The following is a 20,567-nucleotide window of genomic DNA, read 5'->3' on the forward strand; positions in this document are numbered from 1 at the left end:
AATTAACAAGTATAGGGTGACTACATCTGACAACATTGACTCCATTTTCAGCAAATTGATACATGATAACATGAACCATTTTAATTAATAGCGATAGCAGTAGAAGAGATTATGGACATATTTTTACTAACTAGTAATTTAATCAATTCTACCTGATATTTTCTATTGAATTTTTATCCAATTACAGTTACATAAAGAAACATAGTTAATGTCTTATATAAACATCCTCCTTTTCATACCTCTAACTCCCTCTCAGTCATATTATCACAGAAGCGAGTACTCCTATTGGTCGTCATGGTGTAAGTGGACTCTGCTGGCTTCGACCTGAACTTGCCTGTCTTCTCTCGATCGTCTTTTCCTTGGCCTTTGTAGACCATATATGCCTGTTACAAGATAACTCAAATTTATTAAGAATGCCATTTACGTGACCAAGAAATTATAAATCATGGGCTTTACAGATTAGTATCTATAGAGAGATGGAGAATAAAAGAGCGCGTGTGTCGACCACACGTGTCAGAAGTCAGAAAAGTTCTTTGGCAAAAAATTCAAAGATACCAAAATCGTCACCTTACTCCCTGACGTGACGGTTTTGCCATGACATGACCTTGAAATTTTACTCTCAAGGCGCCTAAAGAAGTTTTATTTCAAAAATGAAAAAGGTTGTCTCTGATTGGTCAGCATCAGCAATATTTCATAGCGTTAGAAAACAAATAGAGGAGTTGATCCGACCATTCGTTCACAATTTAACGAGCAATCAATCGGACAGGTGTGAACTCTAGTTTCATTCACAATTTGATGTTTTTTTTGCGGAAAGATCTAAACGAAAAATAATGTGTTGAATTATATATAGACTAGAATAGATAATTTTTGAAACAAAAAAAAATCGCAGTCGCATGAAACCCATTAGAAAAGGAGGGGAATATGATAAAAATGTAAGGAAAAATAAATTACGGTCAATCCGAGTTCGGGAAGCGGGAGGGGGGAGCTTTTAAGAGAAAAAAAATGGTTTCTCTCGATTTTCGACAAAACTACAAGTCCTATAGAAAAAAGTTCAATAGCAAAGTTGTAGGTAATTAAAAGTTCTACAACTTTTGTATTAACAATTTTTTCACATAACCTAAAAATTAAGGTGAAAAATTCAAAAAACCAAGTTTTTGGTCTTTTATTACTATCTACTTCAAAATTTATTTATTTTCTACGAAAAATAAACACCACCTAAAAAAAATAAACACCACCATAGTAAATGTTCTCAGGAAATGCATACAAACAGTCTGAAAATTAGCTTTTACTAAATCAGGCACACTTCTCGAACTACCTGAAATGTTTTTATCGACATCATTTTGCTTTTGAATATGCTGTAAAATATTAAACTTAGAACAGATAATTATTTTTCTTTTGAAATATTACCGAAAAGCCGATACAAGAGAAGATATAGAGTTCGAGAAGTGTGCCTGATGTAGTAAAAGCTCATTATCACACTGTTTGTATGCATTTCCTGAGAACATTTACTATAGTGGGGTTTATTTTTTTTTACACCATATGAAAGTAGAGATTTCAATGAATAAAAGGCACCCCAAGTTTTTGAAAAAAGCTGATATTTTGACGGGTGACTTTTCGATTGAAAATTAGGTTGTTTTTTTGGTATTAATTCAAAATAAGGCGAAAAAATAAATATTTTCAATCAAATAAATTACAGTGTATTTGGGACATAATAAAGTAAGTTTCCACCAAATTTCGTAGAAAAAAAATAAATTTTGAAGCAGATAGAAATAAAAGACCAAAAACTTGGTTTTTTGAATTTTTCACCTAACTTTTTAGGTTATGTGAAAAAATTATGAATACAAAAGTTTTAGTACTTTTAATTACCTACAACTTTGCCATTGAACTTTTTTCTATAGGACTTGTAGTTTTTCGGAAATCGAGAGAAACCATTTTTTTCTCTTAAAAGCTCCCCCCTCCCGCTTCCCGAACTCGGATTGACCGTAATTTATTTTTCCTTACATTTTTATCATATTCCCCTCCTTTTCTAATGGGTTTCATCCGACTGCGATTTTTTTTATCTTTTCATTATTTTCAAAGGCTTCTACCCCAGTCTAATATTGTTTAAATAGATTTAGATATTGCAATAAACATTAAAGAATAACGTTCTTTTCACTATCACTACCGTTGTTTATTTACTATCATATCAATAATAATTTGTCTATTTCAGAAATTGTAACTTAGCTGATTCGACTAGGCTTACACGAATTTATTATTAGTAAAGTTCTCAGTCAGTCGTGTGTAGTTATCCACATGACAGACATAAGCACACTTGGTCACTAACCTTGCTCCCAAAAATAAAGCAAAGCAGCAGAGTCACAGTTAGTTGTGTGTGACAGAAGAATATTATATACAGGAGGTCGGGATTCGCTGGTGACTGAAGGAATAACCTGCAACAAATATATATTGACTTTTATAAATATCTGAATTTTTTAATAAATTTGTGAATAAGTCAAGTATTTCAGGATCTCTGAGTTTGTCATAGCTGTTAAATACAACAAAAAATAATGATGTGTTTTTTAATGCATCAAAAATCTAAACTAATAAGGAGGATAAAATATATGACAAAAACACGATTAAAAATACCTCGATACTTCTATAAAATATCAGAATTATCAATTAAAAAGAAAGGATTACGGATATAATAAATGAACATTTATAGTTGGTTCTATTAGTCATAAAAATCTCTGTATCACAAAAAAAAAACTTAAATCCTTGACACTAGGAAAACATAGATTAATGGTTGGTTTGAACTCGGAACGTCGGGGTAGACGACCATCAATCTAAAGAAACATGCCCTGAAAATAAAAATAACTTTCTCATTTATCTTTTATTGTAAACTAGCGGTCCGCCCCGGCTTCGCCCGTGGTACATATTTACGTTTTCTCTACATAAAAACCATCCTCGTACTTCAAGGAATATAATAAAAAAAGAATTATCGAAATCGGTTCAGCCGTTCTCGAGTTATGCGCTTACCAACACATTTTGCGATTCATTTTTATATATAAGATGTGAAAGTTTCAGACTCACGTCAAACCTACTGAACATATGTTGATGAAAATTTACACACATATTTACAGTACCTTGTGTACGGGAGTAACTGTTAAGCTGTTGAAATACTAGCTTTCTCCCGTGGTTTTGTCCGAGCCCCAACTACCAATTACATGTATGCATCATGTATGTTATTAATTGTGAGGCTAATCCATACTAATATTATAAATGCGAAAGTAACTCTGTCTGTCTGTTACTCAATCACGCCTTAACTACTGAACCAATTTGCATGAAATTTGGTATAAAGATATTTTGATACCCGAGAAAGGACATAGGCTACTTTTTACCCCGGGAAATAGGATAGGTTTTATCCCGGAAATCCCACGGGAACGGGAACTATGCGGGTTTTTTTTTGACTGCGCGGGCGAAGCTGCGGGCGGAAAGCTAGTATAGAATAACACAGACAATGCAATTATCGAAACATGTCAACAAGGATTAGCGTTATTAATAACGTGACCATACGCAACATAGTCCGGATATAGTCCAGGAAAGATATTTGTGCAATATGTATATTAATGTTATATGGAAAGTCTTGAACTAAGTACCTATGCTTATTATGATAGCTGAAATTTTTATTATAATTATTAATTGATGTATTGTAATGTTTTATTTCAAGGATATTATTTTATTACTAGCGGCCCGCCCCGGCTTCGCCCGTGGTACATATGAAAAATAGATGTTGGCCGATTCTCAGACTTACCCAATATGCACAGAAAATTTCATGAGAATCGGTCCACCCGTTTCGGAGGAGTATGCAGACTAACATTGTGACACGAGAATTTTATATATAAGATAGTAGTCTTATAAAGCTAATTTTTTTCGGGTTTACTGAATTATTAACAATCAAAATTCCACATCTAAATAATACAAATAAAATACTAACGGCAAATAATAGGTAACTGTATGTTTATCCCTGAGTTTATTTACTTCGTTGGTATAAAGCCCTCCACTAAAATTTATTGAACTGCCGAAAAATATTAGCTACAATCAACTTAATTATTTATTTTAGTGAAAAATATTAATAAAATGACAGCGAAGTACAGTAAATTCATAATAGTACTGTAGCACTATTTCAATAGCTAAATTATTCATACACTCGAAAGATCCCACCTTAATAAAAGAAAATATAATTCAACTGATACTGAAATGAAACTATAAATATAAATCCAAGATGCAAATATAACCTGCACCACAAATATCGCAAGGAAATCAAAGACATTGTAACATCTGTCACTGACGGGAAAAAACACAATACATAAGAAGAATTTGTATTTTGTATTTTTCCCTTTTGTATTTTTGCATCGACTTTAACAATATGCAGTTTTATGCAGCATTTTTTATTTGCAAGGTTTTATTTATGAGAGTTTATATCTCAAGTATTAAAAGGGGAAAGATTAGATTTTTATAAACTACTAGCGGTCCGCCCCGGCTTCACCCGTGGTACATATGAAAAATAGATGTTGGCCGATTCTCAGACTTACCCGATATGCACAGAAAATTTCATGAGAATCGGTCCACCCGTTCGGAGGAGTATGCAGACTAACATTGTGACACGAGAATTTTATATATAAGACTAGCGGTCCGCCCCGGCTTCGCCCGTGGTACATATGAAAAATAGATGTTGGCCGATTCTCAGACTTACCCGATATGCACAGAAAATTTCATGAGAATCCGTCCACCCGTTTCGGAGGAGTATGCAGACTAACATTGTGACACGAGAATTTTATATATAAGATTTTACCGAGTAACATTAACTAAAGTGACATATTTTGTTCACCTCCATAGATACTGCTTTCTGATCGGTGGTAAATGTTAAAAATATGTAGGTAATGATGATTCAAAAGTGCTTCTAGAAGATGTCTACCTAATTAAAAAATAAATGTTTGAGTTTAAGTTGAATCATTGATAATATGATAAATTACACGTTTTATATAGTAATTATTCTATAAAAAATGAATGCGGATAGGTACATGCGGTTCTACTATGCGGGTTTTTCTTTGACTGCGCGGGCGAAGCTGCGGGCGGAAACCTAGTAATATGATAAATGACACGTTGTATATAGTAATTTATTCTATAATTTTCCAGGTAAAGTCGTTTCGTCACATCAATATCAACGAGATTAAAAACTCCTCAATCAATACAATCCAATTTAATTTTCACTCGTAGCATTCATGTTATTTTTAACCATACAGATTTTAACTATTAAAGAACAAAAGTAATAATAAATCGGATTATTATAGCTAACAGAACTTTTGACTTAGCGTTATAGCATGCATCTGCCTTCTGAGCCTTGTAAACTTCGCCTGTCTCCAATATTAGTTTTGGTTAACGGTAGACTTTCTTGGAATTTTGATATCGTGCTCCAGATATTTTAGGTCGCTTAGATATTATGCTAGATAGTTTTAAGACGTATAATATAATTATATTTTTAATATTCCTTTATCATAATCTAGATCAAATCTCTCCTCCCGGCTTCGTCCGGGTTTTCCCAAGAAAATAAAAATACACTTACAGACATCGTGGGTTTCTATTGGTAATTTTAATTGTTCAGTAGATCCAGAGATTACCCTCAAAAACGTCACAAACTCGCAGACTCTTTATAATATCAGTATTTAGAGTATAGATGCAATTTAATTTGCCATGTTTTATTTAAGCAGTAAAATATAGGATTAATGCATTATAAATTAGTGGCTTTTATATTGGATTTATGCATTATATTAATTTAATCCGGCCTTTTACAACAATTTACAAATGTAAATTGTTGTAAAAGGCCACGCAAATGCGTGGCCATAAATTATTTCCGTTTTTCACATTTCAGTTGAAATCTATTTCTAAATTCAAAATGGCAATTGTTCCATAATTTGAATGGTTTGTCCAATATTATAAATTATTCTCACTCTACAAAACATTATTAATTAAACTAGTTTAATAATTTAGTAGGTTTGTCCAATATTATTAATTATTCTTACTCTACAAAACAGGATTAATTAAACTAGTTTAATAATTTAGTAGGTTTGTCCAATATTATTAATTATTCTTACTCTACAAAACAGGATTAATTAAACTAGTTTAATAATTTAGTAGGTTTGTCCAATATTATTAATTATTCTTACTCTACAAAACAGGATTAATTAAACTAGTTTAATAATTTAGTAGGTTTGTCCAATATTATAAATTGTTCTCTACAAAACAGAATTAACAAAACTATATGTAATTTATGTTTGTACATATAGATAATATCTCTACAATGCAGTATGTTACGTCAGAACTTTAGTTTATGATGAATCGACACAAACTTTAAGATAAATGCTTTGATCTGTATTGCAATAAGCAAATAGTTGATACATGTGCATTAGTTTGTGTTATTGCATTATTGTGCATATAAATCAAAGTGAAAACTATTATCCTATCCTACTAATATAATAAATGCGAAAGTTTGTGAGGATGGATGTATGTGTATGTGTATGTTTGTTACTCTTTCACGCAAGTACTATAGAACCGATTACATGTTTAGCACAAATAGAGGGTAACTTGGATTAACACAATATAGGATAGGTATTATCATGGAAACCCAACGGGAACGGGAACTATGCGGGTTTTTCTTTGAAAACGCGGGTGAAGTCGCGGGCTTTCAAAACTTAACATTATATGAAACAAGAAAACAGCATTTTTTGTGTGTCTATTTGTTACATTTAATTAATTTTAAAATAATATAATATAACACTGTATATATATTTAAAGCATATCAAATTGTAACATTGTCAAAAACCGCGTCCAAACCCAAAGGCCCAACCTCTAAATCACTTAATACTTTTATAATCTCCATAACACCCATTTAATAACAATACGAGTCTAATTTTCGTAAATCTACATTCCAAAGCCCGGGTCTAATCCTGTGAAATTCTCAGCCATTCTCAAAATTAACTCGGATATTTTCGAGTGAAATAAAATTGAAATTAAATCTGAGGCCCATTTGCAATTGTCTCGACGTATTATTTAAAAGCTAGTCTTATAGAAAAGCAATTCATTATGACCATTAGACCGTAGAAGATTTAGGCTATAATCTACTAAGCTGGCTAAGTGCGGTTTGACAGATGTCACATGTCAAACATATTGGTTCTTTGAAACTCCTCGCTATGTGTTCCTTCGTTGATTAAGGGTGCCTACCCACCAAGATGTGCTATATAGCTGTGCTATTTGCTACGAAAATTTAACCTATACCAAAAATTATAAAGCTGAAGTGTTTGTTTGTTTGAACGCGCTAATCCCAGGAACTACTGGTGATTTGATAAATTCTTTCGGTGTTAGATAGCCCATTCATCGAGAAAGGCTGTATGCTATAATATATCATCACTCTTAGACCAACAGGAGCGGAGCCACGCGGGTGAAACCGCGGGGCGCAGCTAGTACCTAAACTATGTGGCCGTTTCCACCAATGCTACGCTATGTGCATTAATGAATATGATTCGTGGATATCAAACGCATCCACAGCAACGTAGCATAGCACATCTCTGGTGGAAAGGCACCCTGAAGCAATCGAGATGTGAATAAAGATAAATGAAACGCGTTCATGTTCACTCTAGACATTTTGATTATAATTGATTTAGTACTGAGCTCATAGCGAAGCAATTAAACTAAATATTTTGGTGTGTAATTAGCGAACTGTCGGCGGCGGCTGATTTATACCAGTACTATAAATAATTTTGATCCAGTAATACGACAGTTGCTTGACAACTGGCTTTTTCAAGTAATGTTAGGGATGCGAGCTTTTAAAATAATGAATACTCTTATTGTACTCGTAGATATTATTAAAGAAGAAATGCTATGGGAATAATGGGCTTTTATCACTAAGGAATAAAAAGCTTGTTTGTGAAATAATTTTCTTCTGAGCGATAATTTCACAAATTGACGAACAATAATAATACTCTTTATACTTCTTATTGCTAATTATGTTTAGACCTTATGTTAGATAGATACGACCGCCTCCTTGGTTCAGTGGTTGACGCGTGAGCGTAGAACCGAGGGGTCCTGGGTTCGATTCCCGGTGGAGACGAAGAAAAAAAAATGTCTCGCTCTAGTAGGACACAGAAGGCTGATCACCTACTTGTCCCTAAAGAGAATCGATCAGTGAAACAGATGTATAATGCATCTGCCCCTTACCCCACTAGGGGACATGGGACTTCACTTTAGATAGATACTATTCTATATTATACTAGCGGTCCGCCCCGGCTTCGCCCGTGATACCTACATGTTTAAACTATCCTATCTCTCAAGTTGTATCGAACTGCACATGGTGTGCGAATTTTATTATAATCGGTTAAGTGGTTTAGGAGTCCATTGAGGACAAACATTGTGACACGAGATTTATATATTATACTAGCGGTCCGCCCCGGCTTCGCCCGTGGTACATATGAAAAATAGATGTTGGCCGATTCTCAGACTTACCCGATATGCACAGAAAATTTCATGAGAATCGGTCCACCCGTTTCGGAGGAGTATGCGGACTAACATTGTGACACGAGAATTTTATATATAAGATTATAGATGTATATTAAGATTTAATTTCCGTTTTTTCCTCTTATACAAATAGGCCACATGTATATCTCATATTATGTTGATTTATCTATAATAATTTAAAAGACCTCTCCAAAACCCTGATAGATTACATCAAAAAATTTCAGCGTAAAAATTCAGTGACCTTTTTTGTTAAAAGTTTTATAATTGGAATTTGGAAATCATTAATTTTAAGCTATTCGTTAACTCAAATATTTTGTTTCGTTTGTTTTATTATTAATTTAGTCGTTGTTAATGCAATTTTAAATTAAATCCTGTAAATTACTTTTTAGGTTGTTTTTTTTTTGGAAAAAGCTACTGTAATTAACGTGCTTTGTGGGTGTTTGTATGAAAATATTTTCATGTTTTATAAAATAATGATGTTTTTATTAAATTATATTTGTTCATTTTAAAAGGACTTGAAAGCGACTGTAGTCCAGTCGATTTCAAGTCCTTTTTAAATGATCATGTTATGTAGGATTTTGACGGATAGAAAATATTTAATTAAACTAATATGATATTATAGAGAATCTATTTACGCTGTTATAGAGAGAGCGTTTATGAAGAATAGCTGTTGTGCCAATAGTTTTAAAACATCTGTCTTAAAATTCCGTTTGTTTTGAGAATTCCGGTCCTACTCACAAAGATTGTTGGGAAATAATAAACAAAAAAGTATAGAAACAAATAATTTTGTATGATATTCATAATAAAGTTCATGAATTTTAAAACAAGTCTATCCAGTAATCTCTTTGAAATTGGATGAGATTATATATTTAATACGACTGATAATTAAAATGAACTGTTGTTACAAGGTTAAATAATACACTAATAAATAATAAAAAAATGCTTCTTCCATCACATATTTTTATAAAGTAATTTACATAGGAATAATTGATATTTAATAAAAAATTACATACCTACATGTAATAAAATCTAAAAGAAAGTCAAAACTGTACATTGAAAATTTTTCTAAAATAATACTTGGGGCGTAATCTACAATCGATATCGAAGCCACACATACAGTTTTGAGAATTTCTGTTTGTGTGTCTGTATGTCCTGGTTAAACCCAAAAACTACATGGTTTTACTTAAAAATTTCATGAATATTACTATTACGGGTCATACAGGCTATATTATATCATCAAAGTAAGACCAAAGTTTCGGAGCAATGCAGGTAGAACCGCGGGGCACAGCTAGTAATGAATAAAAATACTAATATACTCACATAGATATATTAAGAAATACAGATAGCAGGAACTCGTTGTAAATGGCCATGGATATGAAGCGGCTCTCGTTGAACTCCGAGGGCGCTTTCCTCACCATGATGCACAGGCGGATCCCCCACATTAGGAATATCACCTCCACTACAGAACATACAGTTATAGTTATTATTTATTATTAGTTATTCTAAGTATTTAGATGATGTATTTAGTGTAAGTGTGGGTGGCGCAATGGCGCAAATTATAGGTAATCATTACACATCTGAAACATATTTTTTTTTTTTAAATCTATTGTAATTTATTGAAAAGTGGCTGCTTTAAAAAGGTTGCTTATATTGTTAATTTCTTTTACCGAGCATCGAACCCAGGAGCTCTCTGTTTAAAATTATGTATATTATTGTATAGGTGCCAGTACATTGAGCTTACCTATCTTATGTAGCGTATTATTTTGTATTCCCTATAAGTATCTATGATATAAAAATATTAAAACAAACTCAAAAGGGGATAAAACACAAATAACTAAATAATTCCTACGTGTTTAACTTTCATTCATTCTCTGTTATCTTGTTTTTCTTTTACGATATTAAATGAAAATACTCGTCACAATTTAAGTTTAAACAGGTTAAATTTACAAGAGCGATAAACCGTCAAGTACATAAAATACAACGTTCAGTACAAAATACGGTGAAATTTTAACAAATTTTGAGCAAACTTGGCGCGACTCTTATCGCAGTGTTGTCAAAAACACAAATTCACAAAATATGTTCGTTCTGACCGCGATGTCGTTTTATTAAAGATTATATCCAATTTTAACTTTTCGTATTCCTCTCACGTAGTTGATAAGAATGATGACAGAAAAACATTTATTATTTTCGTCAACAACTACATTACACATTTTGCTAATATATTTCACTATAGTCCTTTTCACCTATGATGATTCCTGTGACACTTCATCGTGTTCCGAATTACGTATTTTTTTGTTAAAACGCCAAAATAATTTAAGAACATAATATTTTTATTTTATGGCGGCAAAAACAGCAATGTTTAGTTTAATATAATGAAAAATAAAATAAAATAACACAAAAATATAATACCTACGCAATTCGTGTACATGAAATGGATCGTTGAAAAATCATAGAGTTGGAAAATCATATAATCGGCGCCCATCTTGTGATCGTTTGTCAATCGAGTCAATCGTCTGTACGTGTGTGTCAGCTTTGTATACAAGTTGCATTTTTATATTGATACTTTACGTGGTATTCTGTTATTGTTACTAATTGTTATTGTTGACTTTTTGTTGCTGTTGTTTGCTAAGTTTCTTTAGTTAATTGTTGGTGAAATGCCGAAAAAACTAATTTTGGTACTTTATTCAAATCGATTTCATTTCCATATAAAATATTATCGATTATCGGAAACAATTGATATTATTTCAGTAAAGACATCTCTACACGTGTCAAAAATCGATGTGTCACAGAAATCATCTTAGGTGGAAAGGACTATAGCTACTCGTCCGAGCTTTGCTCGCTTTAAATCAAGATTAAAATTACCATATTCTTTGATGCAGTTAAAAAACGAATCTAAGCAGTTTTCTGTTTAAGTGTACATAATTACTTGCGTAATTATTATCAAACATACTCCTAAGCGTTTCAATTATATCTTTTAAACTTCAGAATTGTATTCACCAACGTGCTGATGAATTTCGATCTAATTTCTGTAACGTTCTTCTTATGTTTAATTATTTTAACTGTATTGTTCTTCTGTGCCAATATCAGATTATGTCATCATAAAGTAACATTCCTCTTCATCCCAATCCAATCTGTTTGAAGGCGTATATCATTGATACCTGGAGAGCAATCAACACTATATTTGATCAATATCAAAGCAAGTGGGATCTCCAGTGTTAGACTTATTGCTTCTGCGAAAGGCTTTCCTAGAGCCCTGGCATGGATCTTGCAAATTCGCTTACAACATGCAAGTGTATCAATCAAATGATTGATATTTTATTACATCTGGTAACGTATGATTCTTTATATTAGGTATGCGAAGGTCAAAATACCTATTTCAATTTTCAGAATAATTAATGTTTTGTATTAATTTTCAAGCTTATATTGGAACTTAACATTATTACAATCCTTGATACATGTAGGTACTTTGTACATGTTTGAATTAAATCTGCCCGTGTCGGTCAAATCGAGTTTAGATAGAATGATATTTGATAGTTAATGATATTAATTGATAGTTGATATAGCGCATACATCCCGAGCGCTTTACACGAGCCGCGAGCGCAGACTGATTCGTAAAGATGTTTTTGCGGTAATGTAATTGGATCGTGTAAATCGCTGACTCAGGATGTACGGCTAGCCCGTACAAGTTCCTCATATTGGTGAAGATTTTAAGCGTGTTATAAAGATACAAATCAGGATAATTTTTTTAATCCTTATGAATAAGTAAAAAGTCCGTTTATTTGCAATCTATAAATAAGTTTTGTTACAAGTGGTTGGTTTACTTATTACTTTAAAATTCACTAACGTATTATTATGTTAAGTTTTAATTTTAAATAATTATTTTTTTATCCAATTACTTACGTGTAGTAAAAGAGTGGTCCCACCAATCTGTATTACAGAGGTACGCCTTGAGATCCTCTTTAGTCCTGCCAACTATAACCGCAGGAGGCGCGACCAGCGTTCGTATGGACAGCAGAACGCACGCCACGCCGACGATCACACCAATGCGACGGAGTAGGTACATGTCTGATATCTTGACAGCTTTCGCTGACCGTACTTGGAAGATTACGGATATTCTGTGGACAAGTGTTAACGTTAGGTATGTGAAATGAGTGGAGTGGAGGAAGGCTTTCTTTTACTATGCACAGTTGCAATAAACAAAATTCGAACCAAAATGTTTAGCTAGAAGATCTCTATTATAAACAAAACTGTTCAAAATGCAGACTAAACTAAAATAAATAAAATTACTGAACAAAGTTATACAATAGTTCATAAAACAATGTCTATTTCAAAGAACATTTCAAATTTCATATGTACAGGCTCGATATTCAGTTTAGAAACAATATTCTTTTATTTGAAGAACTTTTATATATTGGAATAAGTTTGGCATGCCTATTTTGTTACTGTAAAGGTATTTGAATTGAGTATCTTTAAGTACCTACAAAATTGTATGGAAGCTTTTAAAAGTATGTTTATTATTAAAAATTAGGATTATTATTTACTAGCTGTGCCCCTCAGATTTACCCGCATTGCTCTGCTGCTATATTTGGTCTTATATCGTCTCCTATGGCTAGATAATATTATATTTGAGTTGAGTCCGGGCATACATACAGACAAAAATTCTAAAAAGTATTTTGTTGGCTTAGATGTCGTTTGTAGATCAAGTCCCAAGTATTCTTTTAAAAAAAAATTACACAGATAACAGTTTCCTCACATGTTAAATCCAACTCATAGTTTAATTAGTAACCAAATTCATGTTACCATCAAGTATAATACAAATAGTAACCTATTTCATTAAAAAATAAAACAAAGCAACTAAGCAAGCCTACGAGGCCTACGAGAATTCTAATTTGACGTTACACTCCCAACATGACTCATAAAAACCTGTCTCGAAGCTTCTAATTAATTTTGGCTCCCGACAATTTCTCAATTATACATTAATTGTTTTAAATTGCTCTTTTGCGTTGAAAATTTTTTCTTTTTCTGTTAATTAAGTAAAAACTTGTGAATTGTACGGACAGGTACGAATAAGTGTTTTAGACATGTTTATTAAAACTAAATTATTTTATATTCTCTTTCTGGTAATTGCTTTTAATACATATATTTTAACTAGCTTTTTGCTGCAGCTTCGCCCGCGTAGTCAAAAGAAAACCGGCATTGTTACCGTTCCACTGAATTTTCGGGATGAAAAGGAAAAACTGTCCAATGTGTTAATCAAAGTTACCCTCTATATGTGTGCCAAATTTCATAAAAATCGGTTAAGCAGTTTTTAATTTATAATATTAATAGGATTAGATTAGACCATCAAGGGTGTATATAAACTATAAAATCTTTCAGGTATAATTTAAAATCTTTAAGGTGAAGATCCTTATAAAATCGTGCATTGTTTTTATTTCACTTCACAATAATAAGGATAAGGTAACATCGTGATATATCTAGGATAAGCTCCTTTCAAGGGAATTCAGCTTAAAATTGGCATTTTTCAATCAAGCCATTTTTCTTTATTTATTTCTATGTTCACTACATTTCTCTCTTAGAACACTCTATTAGTGATGTAATATAAAAAGAGCACAGTCTGGATACAATCAAATTTGAAATATGATTAAAACACTTATCACTCTTATACCTAAATATAAGATCACTACATAGTATAAAACAAAGTCGCTTTTTCTGTCCCTATGTCCTTTGTATGCTTAAATCTTTAAAACTACGCAACGGATTTTGATGCGGTTTTTTTTAATAGATAGAGTGGTTCTTGAGGAAGGTTTTAGTATAATTTTTATTAAGTTTTGTAAAAAGCGGGCGAAGCCGCGCGCGGAAAGCTTGTAGTGTGTAATGTATCATGTATGTTTTGTATGTGTGCGTCATACTATATAGTCCGTTTAAGAGCAGTTGAATACATTATTATAAAGCCTACAGTCTAGTAAAGTGTTTCATTACCACCAACCATTGCAAGCTAGTACATTGATAAAATAGAGACAACAAGGAGGAATTATTTGCACGAATAAATTTTATTGTTCTAAAATTACATTGAATTATATTGTTACGTTATTTTTATCATCATAAAAGAATTTTGATCAATGTTATTTGTGAATCACAGAAAACTAAGCGGACTAAAATTACATTAACCATACATACCATCAACCACATAAACAACTTAAAACCGTCAAATTATATCACTCAGGTAATTCACTAAAAAAGTGCTCCAAACTTTGCGAAACAAAACAAACAGCTGATCGTCCTTTACAAATAATTTGGAGCTGAGTGACACAACTAAGTATTTCAGTGAAACAATAAAACTCTAGGGCCGTGTAAATAAAGTGTTCGCTCTTTTCAAGCGTTAAATTCTTATTAATTATTTGTACACTTTTTGAAATAATCGTCCCCAGAGTACGTGGAATGATGGCTTTTTTATTCGTGCTGTTTGCGAATATATTTTCTTTAAACATTGTTTCTTTTGAATGGAATTTTAAGTTATTTCTTCTATAAAAAGATTGAAATTTGTTATAACGAATTTTCTTTACAGTTTACGAATATGTGCGTGTATATAATTTTTTGAATATATTAAATCTGTAAAATTAAAACGAGATTAAAGCAATGTATTCATAACATTGCCTGCATCATATAATATAGCTATAACTAAACAGGTTCAATAACAAGCATAATAACCACAAAATTTTATATAACAAGCCTTTTTATATTAAAAGGATAATATAACACAATAAAAATACCAATTTCCTAAGACAATTCCCATTATATTATAAAATAATATCTTGTACCACAGTACTAGTAAGTTAGGAGATGTTATCAAGCCACTGACATTAACAAAGTGGTTCCTAGATTGAATGCATCCCGGTTATTTATTTGCAAAGAGATTGTATAATATTTCCCGTGAATACTGTACTTTCACACGTTTAGTTTATAAAGAGAAACTTGACTTTGTAAGGCTTTAGAAAATTCATTTTGTAGCAAGCTACGATATTCCTGAGCTTTTTTAAAGTGAAACTTTTATTACATCGTCTCAAACTTTTTGGTCTGTGTAGCGCATGTCGCGTGTATCGCGGCTGCCGAGTAGGTATACCTACTCGGCAGCCGACCGACACGCGACATGCGCTACACAAAGCAGTGTTCGGAACCGTTCGAGCAGTTTCACTTTTACCGTGGTTTCATAAAACCACACAACATTTTTTGTGATGGGCGTGCCCAAGCGGTTAGTTTTAAATAACTTTGATGTGAAATCTTACAAACGGACTTAAATCATTGATACAGAAATAACTTGTATAAACATTTCCAAAATTAATGTTAATGACAACAAAGTAACAACGATGTCACGAACTTACTAATTTTTAGATCTATTAGGTGAATATTTATTATTAACTATTAACTAGCTTTTGTGTGTCGATAAATTGTGTTTATAATAATTCGTATATTGTGTACTTTAAACAATGTCTAATCAAACATTATTGAACACAAGTTGATAGAATTTCCCACTTAATTTCCTAGCTGATACAGGCGGCAAATTAATTGCCGTCTCATCACTATTACTTAACTACCAGGCGAGCTTAATGCATTATTATTTCCAGAGTAAAAAAATGACAGCACTATAAAGGTCGTCTAGCGCCATCACTTTCCCACACTAGAAATAAAACTGCTATAAGACATCATGATAACCACCCGGATTCAACCTAAAGGATTGGGTAAAAATATGGGTAACGTGATCAGAATAGAAATGATACTTCTTAAAGGGTCTACATGGTTAGAAAAACTTGTGATGTGTATGTGTGTGTGTGTGTGTGTGTGTATGTGTGTGTGTGTGAGTATGTGTGAGAGTTAGCATTAAAGGCGTATATGGTTTCAATTTTTTACAATGAATTTGGTTCTATGTTGAAGATATGGATACTATAACTTTTTACTTTTAAATAATAGGCATTGATGTCCTCTTGAATTTAATCATAACTAAGTATATACTTTCCTTCTTTCGCATATAAAAATTAAAATCTCACTTTAATTAAATTCCTTTAATTAAATTCGTACTAGTAATTTGAAATGCACCTGTCCCATAACAAACGAAAAAGGAAAGAAAAACATCTATTACTTGAGAATAGCGAAAGAAAGTAACAAATTAACAAACACAAACTCCACAGTGAATTAAATTCCGTGAGGTATAATTTACGAGAAACGATTAAAACATTATCTTTCTAACGAGGTATTAAAGTAAGTTTTTAAATTAACTATTATAATAGTGACCATCCCTTATATAAGTGCAAGTTACATAAACTATGAGATTACTATGTAGTAACTTAAAGCTGCCTGCCAAAAAAGTTCTTCCAAAATCGAACATATCGTATCGAATATGCTGAAACAAAACCTTTATTTTGTAATTTTTGTACTTGTCATGGAATGTTACTACAGAAATACTTTTATTTTGATCCAAATAACATAAAGTATAAATAATCACTACATCACTACATAGTATAAAACAAAGTCGCTTTCTCAGTCCCTATTTCCCTATGTCCCTTTGTATGCTTAAATCTTTAAAACTACGCAACGGATTTTAATGCGGTTTTTTGTAATAGATAGAGTGATTCAAGAGGAAGGTTTTAGTATATTATTTATTAGGTTTTAGGCAAAGCGGGCGAAGCCGCAGGCGGTAAGCTAGTAATTTATAAAACAAACATCTGCCATCAAATATAGGCCTGTTTTACTGAAAATGTTCACGCATTTTTTACAGGACTCTGCCCCACCTCCCAGTCATATTAACGTCGTATTAACGAGTGAACACCTAATCCATACTAATATTATAAATGCGAAAGTAACTCTGTCTGTCTGTCTGTTACTCAATCACGCCTTAACTACTGAACCAATTTGGATGAAATTTGGTATAGAGATATTTTGATACCCGAGAAAGGACGTAAATCGGTTCAGAAACCTCGGAGTAATCGGTGTACATACATATAAAAAAAAAAATTCCGGCCGAATTGATAACCGCATAAAATCGCATGGAGAGCTTAATTTTCATTAAAAGCTCTAATCGCACGGAAAGCTAAATTTTCACAAAAAAGCTCTAATCGCACGGAGAGCTTAATTTTCACAAAAAACTCTCATCGCACCGAGAGCTTAATTTTCACAAAAAGCTCTATTCACACGGAAAGCTTAATTTTCACAAAAAGCTCTATTCACACGGAAAGCTTAATTTTCACAAAAAGCTCTTATCGCACGGAAAACTTAATTTTCATAAAAAGCTCTAATCGCACGGAAAGCTTAATATTCACTAAAAACTAATCGCATGGAGAGCTTAATTTTCATTAAAGGCTCTAATCGCTCGGAGCTTAATTTTCACAAAAAGCTCTAATCGCACGGAGAGGTTAATTTTCACAAAAAGCTCTAATCGCATGGAGAGCTTAATTTTCACAAAAAGCTCTAATCGCACGGAGGCTTAATTTTCAAAAAAGCTATAATCACACGGAGGGCTTAATTTTCATTAAAAGCTCTAATCGAACGGAAAGCTTAATTTTCACAAAAAGCTCTAATCGCACGGAGAGCTTAATTTTCACAAAAATCTCTAATCGCACGGAGAGCTTAATTTTCACAAAAAAGCTCTAATCGCACGGAGAGCTTAATTTTCACAAGAAGCTCTAATCACACGGAGAGCTTAATTTTCATAAAAAGCTCTAATCGCACGGAAAGCTTAATATTCACTTATAAAAATAACTACGTTAAAAACAACCGACTTCAAAAACGGAAAAGTAAGAAATAAAAAAGATTTGACATTATTATTTACTACATATTATTTATATGTGCTATTTATTAAAAAGGTTTGATGTCGGTGCACGGGCTTAATACTAAGTGCTTAATGTTCGGCACCAACTTCAAACCTATTTAATAAATAGCACATCCATACTATAATATTATAAATGCGAAAGTAACTCTGTCTGTCTATTAATCACGCCTTAACTACTGAACCAATTTGCATGAAATTTGGTATAGAGATATTTTGATACCCGAGAAAGGACATAGGCCACTTTTTATTGCGAAATATGTACCACGGGCGAAGCCGGGGCGGACCGCTAGTAGTTTTTATATAACAAATAACATATAGAACATATTATATTCAAAGTAAATGTAAATTGCAACTAAATTCGCTTAATATTCTGCTCGAGACACGACAATTAAGACTGAGATAGCCAATACTGTTCCTTTGTGCTTGCCAGTCTGTTCTGACTCGTAATGAGTATTCATTGTGATATATAGCTTTAAGTTTATTTGCATTATATTACTAACTAGCTTTCCGCCCGCGGCTCCGCCCGCTTTTTCTAAGAAAAACGCGCATAGTTCCCGTTCCCGTGAGATTTCCGGGATAAAACCTATGCTATGTGTTAATCCAAGTTACCCGCTATATGTGTGCTAAATTTCGTTGTATTCGGTTTAGTAGTATTTGCGTGAAAGAGTAACAAACATACATCCATCTTCACAAACTTTCGCGTTTATAATATTAGTAGGATAGGATATTATATGCTACTACTACTATACTTTGTGCTAGCAAAAGAACGATTGTAAAACTTTGAGTTTATTTTCATTATTGAAATCTTATTACACTCTATTTTTTTTTAAATTAGCCTAAATTAGATCTAAATATCAGCTTTATTTATAAGAAAGAACGGGAAATCGGTGGAACCATTTCGAAGATTAATAAAAATAAAATTAATTAATTATTATCTATAAACAATATTATAAAACGTTGCAGGATACGCATTATACTTTTTGATTTATTTTAGACGCAATACCCTCCTTTAATTTATATCCTTCTTATTGGTAAAGTTTGATTAATTTTCAAGATAGAACCAGTCATCTATTAAGAGAGTGATATTTCATTAATTAATCCATACTAATATTATAAATGCGAAAGTAACTCTGTCTGTCTGTCTGTCTGTTACTCAATCACGCCTTAACTACTGAACCAATTTGCATGAAATTTGGTATAGAGATATTTTGATACCCGAGAAAGGACATACGTGATAGGTTTTATCCCGGAAATCCTACGGGAACGGGTTTTTCTTTAAAAACGCGGGCGAAGCCGCGGGCGGAAAGCTAGTTCTGTATAATTTATAACAGTTACTAAACTATAGCTTTGGACAAACTTAAACAGTTAAATTTGGAACAAAGGCATTTATGGCAGGCAGAGAAAGCATGGAACGATGAAGTCGGGCATTGACATAAAATTATTGCTACTATAAATGTGTTTGATACGTTTCAGTATTACTGAATCCATTTCTATCGTATATTGAGAACTGAAATTCATATTTATGATAAACCTATCTTATAATTTAATTAATACACTAATCCTACCAAATGTTTACAAACTACAATGAAATACATATGCAGTTATATCTGGACCACCGGCAGTACAAGCATGCGACGCCGTATTCAACGTCTGTCAACGCGGCATAACGACCTCTAGTCTACTTGATAAGTTGAAAATGGCGTAAACTAGAGATAAGGCTCTTAAAAATACGTGCGATAGCTCATTTGATTCGGAATGACGTCTAGAAAAATGTATCGGAAATGTTTATTAGCACACAAAAAATTGCAAAAGTTATAGGCAAATTAAGTTTCAAAAAAATAGGTATTTCGTTTATTGTTAATAACTCCGAAATTATTAACATTTCAGAAATTTTGAAAAAAGATTCTTAAAGAGGAGGAAATTTCCAACGAAAAACTCCCGACTCCCGGAATTCTATCTCCATTATTTATAATTTTAATTGAACGCTGAAAATAGGCCTCCGCGCGGCATTTTTAGATAGCGCGCGCGGCTTCAAAACCGAGCACGTCACACTAATTATTTTTTTTAAGGTATTAAATATTAATTAAAAAATTTAAAAAAATTATGGTGTATTCCGAACACTTCAAAGAATTTGCTCCCGTTGGAAATTTTACTTAAAGTTAATTTTTCAACAAATTAGACAAATGTTAACTAACGAAAT

At 32.4% G+C, this 20,567-nt stretch overlaps 1 protein-coding gene across 1 annotated transcript in view; it reads right to left on the minus strand.

Moving 5' to 3' along the window:
• Nucleotides 1-20,567, minus strand: part of LOC149488125 (uncharacterized) — an 87,318-nt gene that overhangs the window by 1,118 nt on the left and 65,633 nt on the right. The window contains exons 8-11 of the mRNA XM_089695831.1: nucleotides 12,448-12,662; nucleotides 9,868-10,006; nucleotides 2,324-2,429; nucleotides 240-383 (exon numbers count right to left, since the gene is read on the minus strand). Of these exons, the coding sequence (XP_089551957.1) occupies nucleotides 240-383; nucleotides 2,324-2,429; nucleotides 9,868-10,006; nucleotides 12,448-12,662 (604 nt within the window). The remainder of the gene's footprint in view (nucleotides 1-239; nucleotides 384-2,323; nucleotides 2,430-9,867; nucleotides 10,007-12,447; nucleotides 12,663-20,567) is intronic.

This window comes from Colias philodice, chromosome 6, assembly GCF_061535455.1.
Source record: "Colias philodice isolate Cphi_HAF_F1 chromosome 6, ilColPhil1 Martin Lab GWU primary, whole genome shotgun sequence".
Classification (NCBI taxonomy): domain Eukaryota; kingdom Metazoa; phylum Arthropoda; class Insecta; order Lepidoptera; family Pieridae; genus Colias; species Colias philodice.